A 20,345-nucleotide genomic window follows, 5' to 3' on the forward strand; every position below is an offset into this window, starting at 1 on the left:
AGTGCGGCGACTAGGCGACTTTCACAGTAATTTCATTGCAATGTTAATGTAATCCTATTTGTGACACGAATAAATAAGCCTTAGACGAAAGTCTGCCGTTAGTGGCAGTCACTGGGTGCGGGAAAAGTAACCGGAATTGAAATTTAGACCATAAGGCATAGGAGCAGAATTAGGCCACTCGGCCCATCAAATCTGCTCCGCCATTCAATCATGGCTGATATTTTTCTCTTCCCCATTCTCCTGCCTTTTCCCCATAACCCCTGATCCCCTTATTAATCAAGAACCTATCTATCTCTGTCTTAAAGACACTCAATGACCCGGCCTCCACAGCCTTCTGCGGCAAAGAGTTCCACAGATTCACCACCCTCTGGCTGAAGAAATTCCTCCTCATCTCTGTTTTAAAGGATCGTCCCTTTAGCCAGAGGTTGTGCCCTCTGGTTCTAGTTTTTCCTGCTTGTGGAAACATCCTCTCCAAGTCCACTCTATCCAGGCCTCGCAGTATCCTGTAAGTTTCAATAAGATCCCCACCCCCCCGGCCCCCTCATCCTCCTAAACTCCCAACGAGTACAGACCCAGAGTCCTCAACCGTTCCTCATGCGACAAGCTCTTCATTCCCAGGGATCATTCTCTTGGTGAACCTCCTCTGGACCCTTTCCAAGGCCAGCATGTCCTTCCTCAGATAGGGGGGTCCCAAAACCACTCACAATACTCCAAACGGGGTCTGACCAGAATTTTCGCCTGAAGAATGCACAGAAAATGTCGAGCCAGCGTTCGTTGCTTCAGTTTGAAATATTTATTTTGTCGAAAGTTTCAGAAACTTTTAAATTTCAAACAATGGAAGGGTCTAAGCGCCATTGAGTCTAGCAAAGGCTGAGTAGGGTAATATACAGCTAAATAGTGAACTCTCCTGCACAGGGCCTTCAAACATCAGTTCGTTGGCAATAATGAGACTGACATCTGTGGATGACCATTTTATGGCAACCCTGTTTCTATAGCAACAGACACACATAGAAAAGCGAACGGAATGGAACAACCCCCAAAAATAAAAACAAAGTTAAAACCACACCCCCCACCCCCTCCAAGAAATTTAAAAGAGAAAATAAAAAGTGTGCTCAGAATGGGTACCGGAATGTATCTGAGGTATTCTGATTGCTGGATTTTTCAACTGTATAATCAGATTTCTTTAAAAAAAAAAGTTGAAATAAATTTAAAATAATGTATTAGAATTCTAGATTCTTCACATATCTTCTTCAAAAAGTATTAAAAAAAACTTCAGGAATTAAAAAGCGCTTAAAGCATTTTCCTATACAGTACGTTTAAACTCTGCATAATATTTTATAGATCTGAAACACTCTCCTTTTCAAAAGCACCAAATTTACACATCAGACAAGCAAAACAAAAAAAGAACTCTACATAACTCTCCAAAACCAGTTGGCGCTGAAGCAGCATTTTTACAACGACTGCTACATAAAAAAAGACAGTCTAATTCCAACCATAGACATCTGTTAACAGGGACAAGCATTTGGTTTTTACCTTCAACCATATAGTCTCAAAAACATTTAAATAACATTAAATAGCAGATCTTCAAATATTCGATCCAATGTCTACAACATAGCTCATACAAGCGTTGTACACACACAGTCTGATCAGAAGGTTGGGAAACCAATCATCATTGCTTCAGGACTGATCTGGATTCCTTTAGTTTGTGTTTTAATTAACAATAAAGCTTCTCTACGTATTAATTACAGCTCTCGGGGGGTCAAACTTTGTACAAATAGAAGCAATGTCCCAAGGTGAAGAACTTCGGTATGGGTTCCAGAAAGAAAAGACAAGAAAAAACTCTCAGCAATTTCCCCAAAACTCCCTTCCTTTCCAAGAGAAAAAAAATGTATATCGGTCAGTCAATCAATCAGGAACAGTAGGGTTTTAAACTTCTGCAAAGCACAATTAAAAATAATCCCTTCAAATATCAAAGGCACTTTTGAAATCATTAAGTTAACAATTATCGTTGCGGTTTTGGCTCTTGGGGGGGGCGGGGGCGGGGGGGGGAGGGAGGTGAGGGGGTAGGTGTCACCCCCCACTCTCTAAATGTCGCCCTCCACACACACACACACACACTCGCCTACAAACATAGAAAGTGGGTGCAGGAGTAGGCCATTCGGCCCTACGGGCCTGTGCTGCCGTCCTATGTGATCACGGCTGATCGAGCACTTTCGGTATCCCACTCCCGCCTTCTCTGCAATACCCCTTGATTTAGCCGCACCTCACCCCTCCTCCCCTCCGCTCCCTCCCACCCACCAACACCCTCCCCCCTACCCCGCCGTGTGGTAATTACATAGCACCATTGAGTCAAAGATACGATATGTGAATGAGAACACAACATCAAGCACCAATACCAGAGGTAGAAAAAAATCACCCCGTGAAGCTGGTTCCGTTAGCACCCTGTCATGAACCCCCCTCCCCCAGGAGAATGGGAGGGGGATGGGGGGTGTGGGGGGGGAGGGGAGGTGGTTGGGGGGGGGGGGTGTGGGGCTGCAAAGCGCACCTCCTCTTGACTTGGTTTCTCCTGGCCCGGACCTCATCAATCGGCCCAGGCTGAACGCGAACGCTCGGACTGTTCAGACGTTGAACAAAGTGTCACGATATTTTAGAGAATTTCCACAACTCTTACGGTTCCCCCCCCACCCCACCCCCCCTGCCCCCCGCCCCCCTCCCCCTCCCCCCTCACTATTGCACATTGGAGTTGCTTAGCAGGCAGTGCGTGCTGCCACCAGCTCTCTATCTGCTACGTATAGTCACTCCTCTGAGTATTCTAACCTGCGACTGTTGACCATAATGCTGGTTAAAGTTTCACAGCCACTAGAAATCAATTTCTTTCCTTCTTCCGTTCAAAATGGACCTTCACAACCCGCTTCGAGCCAGCCCTCTTCCTCGCCACCGCAATGGCCCGCAGAATCTTTGGCTAGAGGTGGAGATCTTCAATTCTAGTCGTTTCAGCTAAACATTCTCCCACACAGAAAAAAAACAGTCCTCTTAACATTCCTTTATAGATTTTTTTTTTAGAAAAAAGATTTGTCTTTGAAATAAAGCCGTTGGCCTTCTTCACTGAAGGGTAATGTGTAGCACGCGCTCACAGCATCACGCCAGCAATTCCTCGAGTCTTATGGAATGCGCAGGAAGGAATAACTACACTCTGACGTGGCTTTAAGGATGGTTCGTTTCAGGAGCTCAGAGGAAACAGACGGGCCCGACCTCCAGGTGGTAATGCAGTCCAGCCTTTGGTTGCGGCAGGTTGTAGATGCCGATTATCGGCAACTGATTGGGGTCCTGTGTGTGAAACAAGAAGTGTGTCTGATGCCAGCGGCCATCTTTTATCTGAAAGGCAACAACATGGGATTAAAAATGGTCAGCACATTTTTATTCTTTATTCATTCGTGGGACATGGGCGTCGCTGGCTGGGCCAGCATTTATTGCCCATCCCTCGTTGCCCAAGGGGCAGTTGAGAGTCAACCACATTGCTGTGGCTCTGGAGTCACATGTAGGCCAGACCAGGTAAGGACGGCAGATTTCCTTCCCTAAAGGACATTAGCGAACCAGATGGGTTTTCCCGACAATGGTTCCACGGTCATCAGTAGATTCTTAATTCCTGATTTTTATTGAATTTACACCATGACATAGTGATTAGCATTCACAATGTTAGCCTCACAGTGCCAGGGGCCTGGGTTCGATTCCCAGCCTTGGGTCAATGTGTGCGCGGAGTTTGCATGTTCTCCCCATCTCTGCGTGGGTTTCCTCCCATAGTCTGAAAGACGTGCGCAGACACCACCTCGATCTCCCAACAAACACCACTTTGACCTTTCTTTTAATTCCTTCAGCACTAACAGCGAGGCCAGCACTCATTGTCCATCCCGGGGACGGCACGGCGGCACAGTGGTTAGCACTGCTGCCTCACAGCGCCAGGGACCCGGGTTCGATTCCCGGCTTGGATCACTGTCTGTGTGGAGTCTGCACATTCTCCCCGTGTCAGCGTGGGTTTCCTCCGGGTGCTCTGGTTTCCTCCTACAGTCCCAAAGACGTACTGGTTAGGGTGCATTGATGTGGAGATGCTGGCGTTGGACTGAGGTGGGCACAGTAAGAAGTCTCACAACACCAGGTTAAAGTCCAACAGGTTTATTTGGTAGCACGAGCCACAAGCTTTCGGAGCGCTGCTCCTTCATCAGGTGAGTGGGAGTTCTGTTCACAAACAGGGCATATAAAGACACAAACTCAGTTCCGCACACATGAGGACGGCTTCAACCGGGATCTTGGGTTCATGTCACACTATCTGTAATCCCCACGACTTGCCTGGGCTTGCAAAATCTCACTAACTGTCCTGGCTGGAGACAATACACATCTCTTTAACCTGTGCTTAACCCTCTCTCCACTCACATTGTCTGTATCTTTAAGACTTGATTACCTGTAAAGACTCACATTCCAACCATTATCTTGCAAATTGAGTTTGTGTCTTTATGTGCCCTGTTTGTGAACACAACTCCTCACTCAGCTGATGAAGGAGCGGTGCTCTGAAAACTTGTGTTACCAAATAAACCTGTTGGACTTTAACCTGGTGTTGTGAGACTTCTTAGAGTGCATTGGCCGTGCTAAATTCTCCCTCAGTGTACCCGAACAGGCACCGGAGTGTGGCGACTAGGGGATTTTCACAGTAACTTCATTGCAGTGTTAATGTAAGCCTACTTGTGACACTAATAAAATTTAAAAAAATATTGGTCTCTGCTTCTAACACTCTGATAGGCAGCAAGTTCCAGCTCAGTACCTGACAGTCATCCAACACCACTTCGGGTACCAGCTGTCCTCCCGCCTCCATCATCAGGCCATTCCAGGACTTGAACTTGACGGCTTGTTTGAAGGGTTTGTCGGAGCTTCCATCGGCCCAGACAGGCACATTCAGGCAGTGGATGGTGATGTGTTGCACCGCCTCGGAGCTCAGCAAATGTAAGAAGTTCATCTGGACCCGTCCCAGTGAAAACTCCAACTGAAAAAGCCAAGCAGAGAGTTATTCGGAGCTGTCGCATCAGGGACTACAAGAAGAATGCAAAACAGAAGCAGCCATACATGCAAAAGCAAAATACTGCAGATACTGGAAACCTGAAATAAAAACATTAAATAAAATCTCTGCCCCATTTTGGTTCCTTGTTCTTGTATGTTTTCAGATTTACCTGGTTCATTCTTTATCTGTTTTGCTCTTTATCTGTTTTCCTGCTCTCTTCTTTTCGGATAGCACTGCTCATTATTCTGCCATTCACACCTCTTCTGGACCTTTCTTTGTTTCTTTACTTGTCCCATTCCCATTCCCTTCGTCCCTGCACCAACGATTCTTTGGTCAAATTGGGGGGAATTTTCCCATCCCGCCTGCCATGGGAATCGTAGAGGGTAGGGGGAGGGGTGGGGTGGGAGGGGGGGGGGGGCAGACCATGGAAAGGTCCGTTTTTCGGCGTGATCTTATAGCGGTCTATAAGGGGCATAGATCAGCTAGATAGTCAGTATCTTTTCCCAAACGTAGGGAAGTCTAAAACCAGAGGGCATAGGTTTAAGGTGAGAGGGGAGAGATACAAAAGGGTCCAGAGGGGCAATTTTTTCATTCAGAGGGTGGCGAGTGTCTGGAACGAGCTGCCAGAGGCAGTAGTAGAGGTGGGTACAATTTTGTCTTTTAAAAAGCATTTAGACAGTTACATGGGTAAGATGGGTATAGAGGGATATGGGCCAAATGTGGGCAATTGGGACTAGCTTAGTGGTAAAAACTGGACGGCATGGACAAGTTGGGCCAAAGGGCCTGTTTCCATGCTGTAAACCTCTATGACTCTATGACCTCAGGCGGGATTTTCCGGTTTTGGGGTGAGCGCGGCTGGAATATTCCACCCATTATTTGGGCGGCATGGTGGTACAGTGGTCAGCACTGCTGCCTCACAGTGACAGAGACCCGGTTGATTCCCGACTTGGGTCACTGCCTGAGTGGAGTTTGCACATTCTCTGCGTGGGTTTCCTCCGGGTGCTCCGGTTTCCTCCCACACTCCAAAAATGTGCAGATTAGGTGGATTGGCCATGCTAAATTGTCCCTTAATGTCATGGGGGGGGGGGGGGGGGGGGGCGGTGGGGCGAGCTAGGGTAAATGCCCGGGGATGGAGCCTGGGTGGGATTGTGGTAGGTGCAGACACGATGGGCTGAATGGCCTCTTTCTGCAGATTCTATTATGTCTCCTGCCTTCCACCCTATCACAAACCTTTCCTTTTGTCCTTTATCCACTCTCTCGCATTTCACCGACTTAAAACCCATCTCGAACATCTCTAACGTTTCCCAGCTCCACGGAAGATTCATCCGACTGTTTCTCCCTTCACAGAGGCAGCCTGACCTGCTGAATATTTCCAGCACTTTCTGTTTTTATGCCTTTGGTACAGATTATTCTGCAAAATAGAACTGTTCTCCACAAGTCTTAATGACCGGAACAACACAGCGCTAGGTATACTCTGTATGGGTCAAACAGCTCAGAACGTTTTTCCTGAAATCTCCCCTAAACCTCCCGCCCCTCACTTTTAACTTGTGTCCCCTCGTAACTCACCCTTCAACTAAGGGGAACAGCCACGTTGAAGGGGAATCACGTTGTCGGACTCACCGAGCACCCTGGGAATTGAGAATTAATTAACCAGGTGGAGTGCGTATACCGAGCCCTGTATAAAGCAGGCCCATGAGTGGGTCCTTGATTGCACTGTCCCGGTTGGGATCTGTCGTGTTCACCAGAGGCTTGTGGTTTTTATTTATTTTATTAAAATAAAAGCATTGTTCCTTTATAGCCGACTCCTGGAATTATCATGGAAGGAAATCTGCCGTCCTTACCCAGTCTGGCCTCCACGTGACTCCAGACCCACAGCAATGCCGGTGAGTCTTAAATGCTCTCTGAAATGGCCGAGTGAGACATTCAGTTGTATTCAAGTAGCTAACTTTTCCCGTTCTCAAAATGTTACACAACAAACACAAAATGCTACTTTTTCCATTGGAAAGACGGAGGCTGAGGGGAGATCCTCAAAATGATGAGAGGCACAGACAGGGTGGATAGTCAGAGGCTTTTTCCCAGGGTGGAAGTGTCAATTACACGGGGGGGGGGGGGGCACAGGTTCAAGATGAGGGGGGAAAGTTTAAGTGAGATGTGCGGGGGAAGCTTTTCATGCAAGAGTGGTGGGTGCCTGGAACGCGCTGCCAGAGGAGGTGGTGGAAGCAGGCACATTAGCAACATCTAAGAGGCATCTGGATGGGTCCATGAATAGGGAGGGAATAGAGGGATACGGACCGAGTAAGGACAGAAGGTTTTTTGTAGTTTGGTTAGGGCATCATGATCGGCACGGGCTTGGAGGGCCGAAGGGCCTGTTCCTGTGCTGTACTGTTCTTTGTTTTTTTGTTCTAAGTGGTGTAGTGATATTGTCACTGGACTGGTAACCCAGAGACCCAGGGGAATGCTCTGGAGACCAGGGTTCGAATCTCACAATGGCAGATGGGCGAAATTTGAATTAAATAAAAATCTGGAATTAGAAGACCATGAAACCTTGCCAATTGTTCCTGTGCTGTACTTTTCTTTGTTTGTTCTTTAACCATGGCCCTGTTTATTCAGAACACACTGCACTGAAAACCACATGGACTCATGGTTGGGCAATAATATCATTATTTCTTCCAGAACCACAGCGATGTGGTTGACTCTTAAATGCTCCCAGGGATGAGCACTAAACGTTGGCCCAGCCAGCGACACCCACATAAATCATAGAATCCCACAGTGCAGAAGGAGGCCATTCAGCTCATCGAGCCTGCACCAACCACAATCTCACCCAGGCCCGATTCCCATAACCCCATGCATTTACCCGAGCTAGTCCCCCTGACACTAAGGGGCAATTTAGCATGGCCAATCCACCTAACCCGCACGTCTTTGGAGTGTGGGAGGAAACCGGAGCACCCGGAGGAAACCCCCGCAGACACGGGGAGAATGTGCAAACTCCACACAGACAGTGACCTAAACTGGGAATCGAACCCGGGTCCCTGGCGCTGTGAGGCAGCAGTGCTAACCACTGTGCCACCGCGCTACCCACGAATGAATAAAAAAAAATTTGCTGTTTCGCTCTCCAACCAAAGTTACAACAAGTTGGAGCATTGTGTACAACTGTAACTTAATCGGACATCCAAACATTGTCAGGGCCAGAGTAACACTTACTGTATTTCATCCTGGAATAAAGTGACACTGAACGAGGCCATTCGGCCCTTGTGCCTGGGATGGCTCTTTGAAAGAGTCATCCTGCCTCCCAAACATTTCCCCATCATCCAGCAAATTGCAAGACCAACAACAACTTGTACTTTATGTTGCAACCCAGTAAAATGCTCCTAATGCTTCACAGGACACCAGCAAGCAGACTGAGACACTGAGTCACCTCCGTGACTGAGGCAGAAGACCAAAGGCTTGGTCAAAAGGGCCTGTCTAAAAGGAGGGAAGAGAATAAGAGAGGTGAAGAGGGTTAGTGAGGGCCTTCCAGAGCCTAGGCTCTCGGCAGCCCCCTGGACTTGAGCGATTAGCATCAGGAATGGTCAACAGGCCAGGGCTGGGGGAAGGCAGAGATTGTGGAGGGTTAAGGGCTGGGGGGACAGGGAGGACGAGGCGATGGTGGGATCTGGCAACAAGGATGAGGGCTTTGAGATCAAGGAGTTGCTTTCCTGGGAGCCAGTGTGGGTAAGCAAACGCAGGGGTGATAGGGGAACAGGAGTAACTGCGAGTTATAGAACAAACAGCAGGTGATCCCAACTTTACAGGAGGGAGGATGTGACAGCCAGTCAGGAGTGTGTTGGAATAGTCGACTCTGGAGGTAACGAGGTTCAATGGTTTCAGTCGTAGATGAGGTGAGGCAGACGCAGGGTAATTGTACAGAGGTGGAAATAAGCATCAATATGAGGTTTGAACCTTCCCCCGGGATCAAATGTCAACTGTAGAGTTCAGTTCAGACACATGCCCAGGAAAGGGATGGTGTTGGTAGCTAGGAATCGGAGCCTGTGGCACAGTGGCACAGTGGTTAGCACTACTGCCTCACAGCACCAGGGCGCCGGGTTCGATTCCGGCCATGGGTGACTGTCTGTGCGGAGTCTGCACGTTCTCCTCGTGACTGCGCGGGTTTCTTCCGGGTGCTCCGGTTTCCTCCCACAGTCCGAAAGACGTGCAGGTTAGGTGGATTGGCCATGCCCGATCGCCCCTTAGTGTCCCAAGATACGTAGGTTAAGAGGATTAGCCATGGGAAGTGTGGGGGAATACAGGGATAAATTTAATCTATTAGTCACAAGTAAGGCTTACATTAACACTGCAATGAAGTTACTGTGAAAATCCCCTAGTCGCCACATTCCGACGCTTGTTTGGACCAATGCACCTAACCACTTTCAGACTGTGGGAGGAAACCGGTGCACCCGGAGGAAACCCACGCAGACATGGGGAGAACGTGCAGATTAGGGATAGGGTGGGGCAGAGGGCCTGGGTAGGATACTCTCTCTGTTCGAGTGTCGGTGCAGACTCGATGGGCCGAATCAGCACTGTAGGGATCCGATGATCAAATGGCTTCAGTCTCTCCGACATTTAGTTGGAGGACATTTCCTTAAATCCAGAAATAAAAGCCGGACTAACCGTTAAGATAATTTAACAACAGTGGATTGGCTGTGCGAGGTTGTCTTTATTTATTAGCGTCACAAGTAAGGCTTACATTAACATTGCAATGAAGTTACTGTGAAAATCCCCTAGTCGCCACACTCTGGCACCTGTTCGGGTACACTGAGGGAGAATTTAGCACAGCCAATGCACCCTAACCAGCACGTCTTTCGGACTGTGGGAGGAAACCGGAGCACCGAGAGGAAACCCACGCAGACACGGGGAGAACGTGCAGACTCCGCACAGACAGTGACCCAGTTCTGTGCCCAGTTCTGGTCGCCTCATTACAGAAAGGATGTGGAAGCCATAGAATGGGTGCAGAGGAGATTTACGAGGATGTTGCCGGGATTAAGTGGTATGCCTTATGAGGATAGGTTGAGAGAGCTAGGTCTACTCTCCTTGGAGAGGCGAAGGATGAGAGGTGACCTGATAGAGGTGTATAAGATGTTGAGAGGTATTGATAGAGTGGACTCTCAGAGGCTTTTACCCAGGGCTGAAATGGTTGTCATGAGAGATCACAGGTTTAGGGTGCTGGGGAGTAGGTACAGAGGAGATGTTAGGGGTAAGTTTTTCACTCAGAGGGTGGTGGGTGCGTGGAATCGGCTGCCGGTAGTGGTGGTGGAAGCGGATTCGATTGAGTCTTTTAAGAGACTTTTGGATAGGTTCATGGAGGTTAGTAAGATAGAGGGTTATAGATGAGCCTAGAAGGTAAGGAAACTGTTCGGCGCAACTTGTGGGCCGAAGGGCCTGTTTGTGCTGTAGCTTTTCTATGTTCTAAGCCAGGAATCGAACTCGGGTCCCTGACGCTGTGAGGCAGCAGTGCTAACCACTGTACCACCGTGCCGCCCAGGCAGTGGTGTGGGAATGCTGGGTGCCGTCAGTGTACAAGTGGAAGTTAACACTGTGCTTTTGGATGCTGTTAGCAAGGTGCAGCATGTAGTTGGAGGAATGGGAGGGGGGGGCAAGGATAGATCCTTTGCGGGTTCCAGGGGTAAATGATTGCAGGAGCAGGAAGAGAAGCCATTGCGGACAACACTCTGCCTTGTGGTCCGTTTAGTCCTCTTTACTCATGTACCCCCATCTTACATAGATCTGCATTGAGACCAAGGCCAAGGTGACGGCTATAATATTTGTTGTGCAAATAGCACAGATTGAGCTTATATTTAAGGTGCTAGCTACAGTATTTATTCTTACAACTTGCTATAGTTACAGGTTGAGACCCGGGTTAAAATAACAGAGCGTTTGTTCTGTAACTCCTCACCACATGAAGTGATATATTTGTTCCAAAATTATACAGAACTGTTTACCATTAAGGACAAGGTTAAAGTGGTAGTCACAATATTTGTTGTGTAACTATATGCAGCCATTATTTATTCAGCAGCATTAATAGGAACACAGTGTTTTACTGTAAGGAATACAGGAACTACAGTTGCTTCAGCCAGTTCCACCATTCAATGACTCAGGGCCGATCTGTACGTCAACTCGCCTCAACTCTATTTCCATTCCACCCTTCCCTGGGTGGCACAGTGGTTAGCACTGCTGCCTCACAGCGCCAGTGACCCGGGTTCGATTCCCGGCTTGGGTCACTGTCTGTGTGGAGTTTACACATTCTCTGCGTGGGTTTCCTCTGGTTTCCTCCCACAGTCTGAAAGATGTGCTGGTTAGGGTGCATCGGCCGTGCTAAACTCTCCCTCAGTGCACCCGAACAGGCACCGGAGTGTGGCAGCTGGGGGATTATCACAGTAACTTCATTGCAGTGTTAACGTAAGCCTACTTGTGACACTGATAAATAAAGTTCAAATAAAAACTATCAAGAATTTATTCATCTGAACATAGAATTCTGACAGAGCAGGAGGAGGCCATTTGGCCCATCGAGTCTGCACCTACCACAGGCCCTATCCCCATAACCCCACATACTTACCCTGCTAATCCCCCTGACACTAGGGTCAATTTAACATGGCCAATCAACCTAACCCGCACACCTCAGACTCTCTTTCACATGGTTGACTTGTACCTAATTCCATTTTGCCCTCTATCCCTCAGTATCTTTGACGAACTCTATCAATAAGAAGAAGTCTCACAACACCGGGTTAAAGTCCAACAGGTTTATTTGGTAGCACGAGCTTTCGGAGCGCTGCTCCTTCATCAGGTGAGTGAAGAGTTGTGGCACATTGCCCCTCCCTGTCCCAGGATGCGTAGGTTAGAGGGATTCGCAGGGTAAATATGTAGGGTTGCGGGGATAGGGTCTGGGTGGGATTGCGGTCAGTGCAGACTCGATGGGCCGACCGGCCTCTTTCTGCACTGTAGGGGTTCTATGAACATGACCACGAAGCATCAGCAAAGTACCTTCAAACAGCTGCAGTAACAGCAGGCACCTGCTGGGGGCGCTGCTTTCATTCTCAGCACTGCCACCTGGTGTTGCCGGCCGGTACTGCCACTCTAAATCACTCGATTCCAAATCACATTTATTATGTTTGCCTGCATTTTGAAATTGTGAAAGGCAATAAGTTCTGGACACTGCTGTCTGACGGTGTCTACAGAATCTTTCAGTGAGCCAGTGCCCTTATTTTGGATATCACTGCAAAGAGAAACATGTTGCTGAAGCTTTTCATCTCGCACTCATCAGGACAAACACAAGAATACCAAATTTCAAACAATCGCAACAATTTATTCCACCAGAGAAAGGATGTGCTGATTGGTCAATCAGCATCAACTTGTCAACCAATCAGCACCCTTTTTTTCCTGCAGTAAAAATTATTGTGATCGTCTGAAATTTGGCATTCTTGTGTTTGTCCTGATGAGTACAAGATTGAAAGCTTCAGCAACATGTCTCCCTTTTCAGTAATATTCAAACTCTGTACAACTGTTAGTGCGATACTGATACAACGTCTGCTGGATGCAGACGTTGAATCAGCTGTTCTCTTTATATATTAACGATCTAGATGACGGGACTGGGAGCATTCTGGCCAAGTTTGCCGATGATACAAAGATAGGTGGAGGGGCAGGTAGTATTGAGGAGGTGGGGAGGCTGCAGAAAGATTTAGACAGTTTAGGAGAGTGGTCCAAGAAGTGGCTGATGAAATTCAACGTGGGCAAGTGCGAGGTCGTACACTTTGGAAAAAAGAATAGAGGCATGGACTATTTTCTAAACGGTGACAAAATTCATAATGCTAAAGTGCAAAGGGACTTGGGAGTCCTAGTCCAGGATTCTCTAAAGGTAAACTTGCAGGTTGAGTCCGTAATTAAGAAAGCAAATGTAATGTTGTCATTTATCTCAAGAGGCTTGGAATACAAAAGCAGGGATGCACTTCTGAGGCTTTATAAAGCACTGGTTAGGCCCCATTTGGAATACTGTGAGCAATTTTGGGCCCCACACCTCAGGAAGGACATACTGGCACTGGAGCGGGTCCAGCGGAGATTCACACGGATGATCCCAGGAATGGTAGGCCTGACATACGATGAACGTCTGAGGATCGTGGGATTATATTCATTGGAGTTTAGGAGGTTGAGGGGAGATCTAATAGAAACTTACAAGATAATGAACGGCTTAGATAGGATGGACGTAGGGAAGTTGTTTCCATTAACAGGGGAGACTAGGACGCGGGGGCACAGCCTTAGAATAAAAGGGAGTCACTTTAGAACAGAGATGAGGAGAAATTTCTTCAGCCAGAGAGTGGTGGGTCTGTGGAATTCATTGCCACAGAGGGCTGTGGAGGCCGAGACGTTGAGCGTCTTCAAGACAGAAATTGATAAATTCTTGATTTCTCGAGGAATTAAGGGCTATGGGGAGAGAGCGGGTAAATGGAGTTGAAATCAACCATGATTGAATGGTGGAGTGGACTCGATGGGCCGAATGGCCTTACTTCCGCTCCTATGTCTTATGGTCTTATGGTCTTAAAAGCAAAATGATGTCTAATGAAAATGCTCAGAACCCTCACAGGATCAGGCGGAGACCATTCAGCCCCTCAAGCCTGTTCCACTATTTAAGGAGATCATGGTTGGCTTGCGACCAAATTCCATTAGCGGAGCTGGAAGATTCCGCTGGCAGGAACGACTGGAAAATCCCACCCAATCTTTCAGGTGAGTTCTGGTGAAAGGTGACAGCTCTGAAACATTTTCTCTGTTTCTCTCTCCGCAGATGCTGGCATTTTCTGTTTTCATTTCAGATTTCCAGCGTATCGCTTTTGTGACAAACTCTTATCAATCAAAGCAACTGGTATCAAAACCAAGTGTGAGGTCAGAAAGATATCGACGTATCCTGCCCTATAAAACCTTTAAAAAATATCTGGATGGGCGGTTGAAACATCGTAATATTCAAGGGTATGGGACAAGTGCAGGAAAATTAGTTTTGAAGTTAATTTGCGAATGTCACAAGTGAGCTTATATTAACAATGCAATGAAGTTTCTGTGAAAATCCCCTAGTAGTAGAATCATAGAATCTCCACAGTGCAGAAGGTGAGGCCGCAGCTGGAATACTGTGTGCAGTATTGGTCCCCTTATTTGCGGAAGGATATATTGGCCTTGGAGGGAGTGCAGAGAAGGTTCACCAGGTTGATACCAGAGATGAGGGGTGTTGATTATGAGGAGAGACTGAGCAGATTGGGTTTGTACTCGTTGGAATTTAGAAGGCTGAGGGGGGATCTTATAGAGACCTATAAGATAATGAAGGGGCTGGATAGGGTCGAGATGGAGAGATTCTTTCCACTTAGAAAGGAAGCTAGAACTAGAGGGCACAGCCTCAAAATAAAGGGGGGTCAGTTTAGGACAGAGTTGAGGAGGAACTTCTTCTCTCAGAGGCTGGTGAATCTCTGGAATTCTGTGCCCACTGAAGAGGTGGAGGCTACCTCGTTGAATATGTTTAAATCACGGATAGATGGATTCCTGATCGGTAAGGGAATTAAGGGTTATAGGGATCAGGCGGGTAAGTGGAACTGATCCACTTCAGATCAGCCATGATCTTATTGAATGGCGGGGCAGGCTCGAGGGGCTAGATGACCTACTCCTGCTCCTATTTCTTATGTTCTTATGTTCTAAGGAGGCCATTCGGCCCATTGAGTTGGCACCGACCCCAATCCCATCCAGGCCCGATCCCCATGTACCCATGCATGTACTCTAGCTAGACCCCCTGACAACTAAGGGTCCATTTAGAAATCTTAGAAAACCTACAGCACAGAGAGAGGCCATTCGGCCCATCAAGTCTGCACTGACCACAATCCCACCCAGGCCCTATCCCCATATCCCTACATATTTACCCATTAATCCCTCTAACCTACGCATCCCAGGACACTAAGGGCAATTTTAGCATGGCCAATCAACCTAACCCGCACATCTTTGGACTGTGGGAGGAAACCGGAGCACCCGGAGGAAACCCACGCAGACACGGGGAGAACGTGCAGACTCCGCACAGACAGTGACCCAAGCCGGGAATCGAACCTGGGTCCCTGGTGCCGTGAGGCAGCAGTGCTAATCACATGATGGGATTAGCACGACTTTAGTGTTAGAAATTGTTGGTGCGGACTCAATGCGCCAAAATGCTTTTCCTGCGCTGTGTCCCTTTAGTTTAGATGTGTTCAGATCTTTACAGGTCAATCTCTGCCCAGGGAAAGGGTTTCGGTTTGTCTGTTTACCTTTCCTGTTAGCTTTTCTAGACAGGCATTAATGGAACGTTTGTGATGAAGGGCCTTCAGGTTCTGGACGGACACTAGGTAGATGGTTAAAATATATTACAAAATGAAAAAAGGAATATTGTACCTTTGATACCGTGATGGGTTTCAGACAGGTCTGCCCACCATTCGTGAAGTTACAGATCACTTCAACTGTGTCTGAGGTGCAGCCCAGGTTAGGATCGATCCAGTAATTGCCTAAAGAACAAATAAAAGAAAAGTATTAGATCTTGCCCTCTTGCCCGGAAACAACTTAGGGGAGTTGAGGGGAATGAGACCTTTCAAACCAGTGATACAACACGGTCTGCGCTCGGGACAGTATAGACCAGCCTGAGAGACGGGACACTATAGGCCAGACTGTGACCAGACACTATAGACCAGTCTCTGGGAAGGTGATGGCCTAGTGGTATTAAGGCAGGGTAATCCAGAAACTCAGCTGATGTTCTGGGTTTCCAGGTTCGAATCCCGCCACGGTAGATGGTAGAATTTGAATTCAGTAAAAAAAAATCTGGAATTAAGAATCTACCGATGACCATGAAACCATTGTCGATTGTCGGAAAAACCCACCTGGTTCACTAATGCCCTTTAGGGAAGGAAATCTGCCGCCCTTACCCGGTCTGGCCTACCACTGCTCCAGAGCCACAGTGGTTGACTCTCAACTGCCCTCGGGCAACTAGGGATGGGCAATAAATGCTGGCCCAGCCAGCGACGCCCACGTCCCATGAATGAATAATAAAAACAAAGGGTTGAAAGGCCTCCTCCTGTGTTGTGCCATTGTAAGTGTTGGGCGTTGCGAAGGCAGGGTAAGTGGCTGTGTCAGGGGAAGGGTCCGCCGGAGAACTTTGATGCGTTTGGACTCACCATCATTCATTCGCTGCTCACAGTTCATGAGATCACGGCAGACACGGGCTGGGTTGTCTCTGGTGCCCAGCGGGTTCTTAATGCTGTGGATAAGATTACTGAGGTAGTGTAGGGTCTTGAAGATCTCCGCCCCCTGGTCAATCAAAGGTAGGTCTGAATTCTGATAGTTCTGCATGAAGGAAACAAAGTTTGCTTCAGATGATTACGTTTGGTGGTTCACTTCACAACGGGATATGATACAGGGGGGTTGTCAAAAACATGGGTCCAACTGATCAGGAATAGCAACACAGATGAGCAGTGTGAGGTTACCTCGGTCCTGAGTGTAGTTTTCGATTCGATAAAAGCTTGCAAAGCAGCACCTAGTTCCTCATGTTTCTGAAGATATAAATGGCACAAAGTAAGAACAGAAAATGCTTCAAACTCAAAGCAAGGGGATGGGACTGTGCCAAGAGCTCTTACAGAGGACTAGCACAGAGCTCTTACAGAGGACTAGCACAGGAACGATGGGCTGAATAGCCACCCCCATACTGGAAATTGTCACAACTTTTCTTTTTGTTGCTGTGGCCCTACCTACTGCAGCTATTTCCCCTGGGTGGAGAGTCCCCAGAATAAGGGGTCGGCCATTTATGGCTGGGTGACACAGTGGTTGGAGCACTGCTGCCTCACAGCGTCAGGAACCCTGGTTCGATTCCCGGTTCGGGTCACTGTCTGTGAGGAGTCTGCATGGTCTCCCCGTGTCTGCGTGGGTTTCCTCCGGGTGCTCCGGTTCCCTCCCACAGTCCAAAGGTTGATTGGCCATGCTAAATTGCCCCTTAGTGTCAGGGGGATTAGCAGGGTAAATTTGTGGGGTTATAGGGATGTGGCCTGGGTGGGATTGTTGTCAGTGTAGACTCGATGGGCTGAATGGCCTCTTTTTGCACTGCAGGGATTCTATGATTCGATGAGATGAGGAGACGTTTCTTCACTCAGAGGGTTGTGAATCTTCTCTATCCCAGAGAGCGGGGGATGCTCTGTCGTTGAGTCGATTCAAGGCTGAGATTGATATGTTTTAGTGTAACAAGCAGACCAGGGAATAGGTAGAGCGGGTGGGTAAGTGGAGTCGGGGTAAAGATCAGTGGGAGGGGGTCCTTGCCTCATGGTGCAGTAGGCCACATAGGCCTGCGTGGGTTTCCTCCGGGTGCTCCGGTTTCCTCTCACAGTCCGAAAGATGAGCGCGTTAAGTTGATTGGCCGTGCTAAATTGCCCCTCAGTGTCTCAAAATGTGTGAGGTTATATGTATTGGCCATGGTAAATGTGTGGAGTTACAGGGAATCGGGGCAGGCGAGGTGGTAGGAATTTGGCCATCATCTTTGGATCTGTCTACCTAAAAAGACAGTGGAAGCAGAGTCTTTGAATAATTCTAAGGCAGAGGTGGATAGATCCCTGGTTAGCAAGGGATAGATTATCGAGGGGTAGGTGGTATTCAGATTTGAGGTAACTATCGAATCAGCCATGATCTTGTTAAATGGCGGAGCGGACTCAAGGGGCCGAATGGCCTACTCCTGCTCCATGCTCGTATGCATATCTCCGTGATGCCGTTCTATTCCAGATCATTTCGCTTGATTAATAACTGAGAACTTTGCAAACATTTCTCACAAAATAAACCTGAGGCAATGATTGGGCTGTGGCCTGGATAAATTGGAGAGATTGGGACTGTTCTCCTTGGAGATGAGGGAAGACTGCGAGGGGGTTAGATGGAGGTGTTCAAAACCATGAAGGGTTTGGACAGAGTAAATGGGGAGAAACTGTTCCCATTGGTGGAAGGGTCGGGACCCAGAGGGCACAGGTTTAAGGTGATTGGTAGAAAAAGCAAAATCAAGAAGAGAAGAAATGTCTTTACGTAGCGAGTGGTTAGGGTCTGGAATGCGCTGACTGAGAGCGCGGTGGAGACAGATTCAATCGAGAATTCAGAGGGAATTGGATCATCACCTTCGAAGGGAGAATGTGATGGTTGGGCTGTTACCGTCACTGTTGGTACATTGAGTAAAGGCTAATCTGGAGCCAGGTCTTTCCTTAACCAAACAGGTCAAGGAAGGGGCGGCACGGTGGTTAGCACTGCTGCCTCACAGCGCCAGGGACCCGGGTTCGATTCCCGGCTTGGGTCACTGACTGTGCGGAATCTGCGCGTTCTCCCCGTGTCTGTGTGGGTTTCCTTTGAGTGCTCCGGTTTCCTCCCACAGTCCGAAAGACGTGCTGGTTAGGTGGACTGGCCGTGCTAAACTGCCCCTTAGTGTCAGGGGGATTTATAGGACAAATACGTGGGGTTACAGGGATAGGGCCTGGGTGGTGCATTGGCCATGCTAAATTCTCCCTCAGTGTACCCAAACGGAGTGTGGTGACTAAGGGATTTTCACAGTAACTTCATTGCAGTGTTAATGTAAGCCACTTGTGACACTAATAAATAAATGTAAAAAAATATCACAGAACATGGACACCAACTCCCCTTTGCCTCCCCGAACACTGGTGTAAACTGGTTCTTATATATGGACTTAAGAATAATTCCCTAATCTTTCCTCAGTTAGTAACAGCTGCTCTCACTTACAAACTAAAGTATAGACTTCACTGTGACTGGATGCCACCATTAACATGGGGAGTTACCCCTTGGGAGAGCCCGCGCAGGACATGATGGGACGAATGGCCTCCGTCCTGTAATTGTGTGAAGGGCGGGAACCCAAAGGAAGTTCGCAATGATTTTAACATTGCACGCAGAGTGTTGCGGTAAGGCTGTCCATTCTAATGGACAATTGGCTGCAGAACAGATGCAGAGACGACAGATTAAATAACTTTAAAAATAAACTTACAAGTGCGACTTGAATTCCAGGAGGACCCTGTTCAAAAGATCAGAGGTTAACTCACCAATAGGTCATTGCTGAAGTTTGTACAGATTATTGTGACTTTCTGTATTGTGTCCACCGATCAAAAAGTTTCAAAATATTCAATGATGAAAGATTTATAAAAGGCAGTGGTAGAAACTTACCGGGGGGCCAGGAAGTCCTCGTGGGCCGACTGGACCCTAAAAAAAAGTTATAAAATATCTAATCACTTTCTGTATAAAGCCCAAGTGAAGACAAGTTGAATACAGATAAGTTCCTGTCTCCTGATCAATAATTTGGTGTCTTTCGCCTCAATATTGGAGATTCCACTCTTGTGGGAAGATCCATGATGCTATTGTTTTGAAAGAAAGCAGTCATAGAATCCCTATGGTGAAGAAAGAGGCCATTCGGCCCATCGAGCCTGCACCGACAACAATCCCACCCAGGCCCTATTCCTGTAACCCCATGTATTTACCCTGCTACTCCCCCTGACACTCAGGGCCAATTTAGCATGGCCAATGCACCTAACCCGCGCACCTTTGGACTGTGGGAGGAAACCGGGCCACCCGGAGGAAACCCATGCAGACACAGGGAGAACATGCAGACTCTGCACAGACAGTGACCCGAGGCCAGAATCTAACCCGGGTCCCTGGCGCTGTGAGGCAGCAGTGCTAACCACTGCGCCACCGTGCTGCATTGCATCTATTATAGCGAGGTGGGGACATGGTGAGATTTGTACTGATGACAGGATTCAGACCACTGGTTCACTCGGCATGTTCACTACAGTGAGGTCCCCTACAACCTTCCATTAAAAATCCTCAGACGATAGGAGGGACATTGGCAGTTTGTTGTCAAACTGTTCTAATGAACAACACCTCGACTTTAGCTTTCTCCTCTTTGTTTTCCAATCCCTCCATGGCCTTACCCCTCCCTATCTCGGCGACCTCCTCCAGCCCCACAGCCCTCTGAGTCCTCCGAGCTCCATTGTCCCAATCCTGGAGGGAATCTGTGCTCACCCAAGACTCGGGGCTGGCATGGTGGTACAATGTTTAGAACTGCTGCCCACAGCAGAAGGAGAGCTGGAGATTGGCCAGTGGTTTTCAAGGACAAAAGCATCAAGGGTTGTTTTCTCTCGGAGTGGGGTGATGATGATATTGCACTTTGGAAGGACAAACCAAAGAAGAACGTACAGGGTAAATGGTAGGACTCTGAAGAGTGCAGTTGAACAGAGGGATCTGGGAATACAGGTACAGA

At 48.0% G+C, this 20,345-nt stretch overlaps 1 protein-coding gene across 1 annotated transcript in view; it reads right to left on the bottom strand.

Moving 5' to 3' along the window:
• Nucleotides 1-2,793: 2,793 nt before the first annotated feature.
• The window catches only part of col27a1b (collagen, type XXVII, alpha 1b), a 610,967-nt gene continuing 593,415 nt past the window's right edge, over nucleotides 2,794-20,345 (bottom strand). The window contains exons 61-67 of the mRNA XM_078227545.1: nucleotides 19,256-19,291; nucleotides 19,080-19,106; nucleotides 16,549-16,614; nucleotides 16,240-16,408; nucleotides 15,467-15,576; nucleotides 4,814-5,032; nucleotides 2,794-3,375 (exon numbers count right to left, since the gene is read on the bottom strand). Coding sequence (XP_078083671.1) covers nucleotides 3,229-3,375; nucleotides 4,814-5,032; nucleotides 15,467-15,576; nucleotides 16,240-16,408; nucleotides 16,549-16,614; nucleotides 19,080-19,106; nucleotides 19,256-19,291 — 774 coding nt within the window. The 3' untranslated portion in view covers nucleotides 2,794-3,228. The remainder of the gene's footprint in view (nucleotides 3,376-4,813; nucleotides 5,033-15,466; nucleotides 15,577-16,239; nucleotides 16,409-16,548; nucleotides 16,615-19,079; nucleotides 19,107-19,255; nucleotides 19,292-20,345) is intronic.

Source organism: Mustelus asterias, chromosome 13, assembly GCF_964213995.1.
Source record: "Mustelus asterias chromosome 13, sMusAst1.hap1.1, whole genome shotgun sequence".
In the NCBI taxonomy this organism is placed as follows: domain Eukaryota; kingdom Metazoa; phylum Chordata; class Chondrichthyes; order Carcharhiniformes; family Triakidae; genus Mustelus; species Mustelus asterias.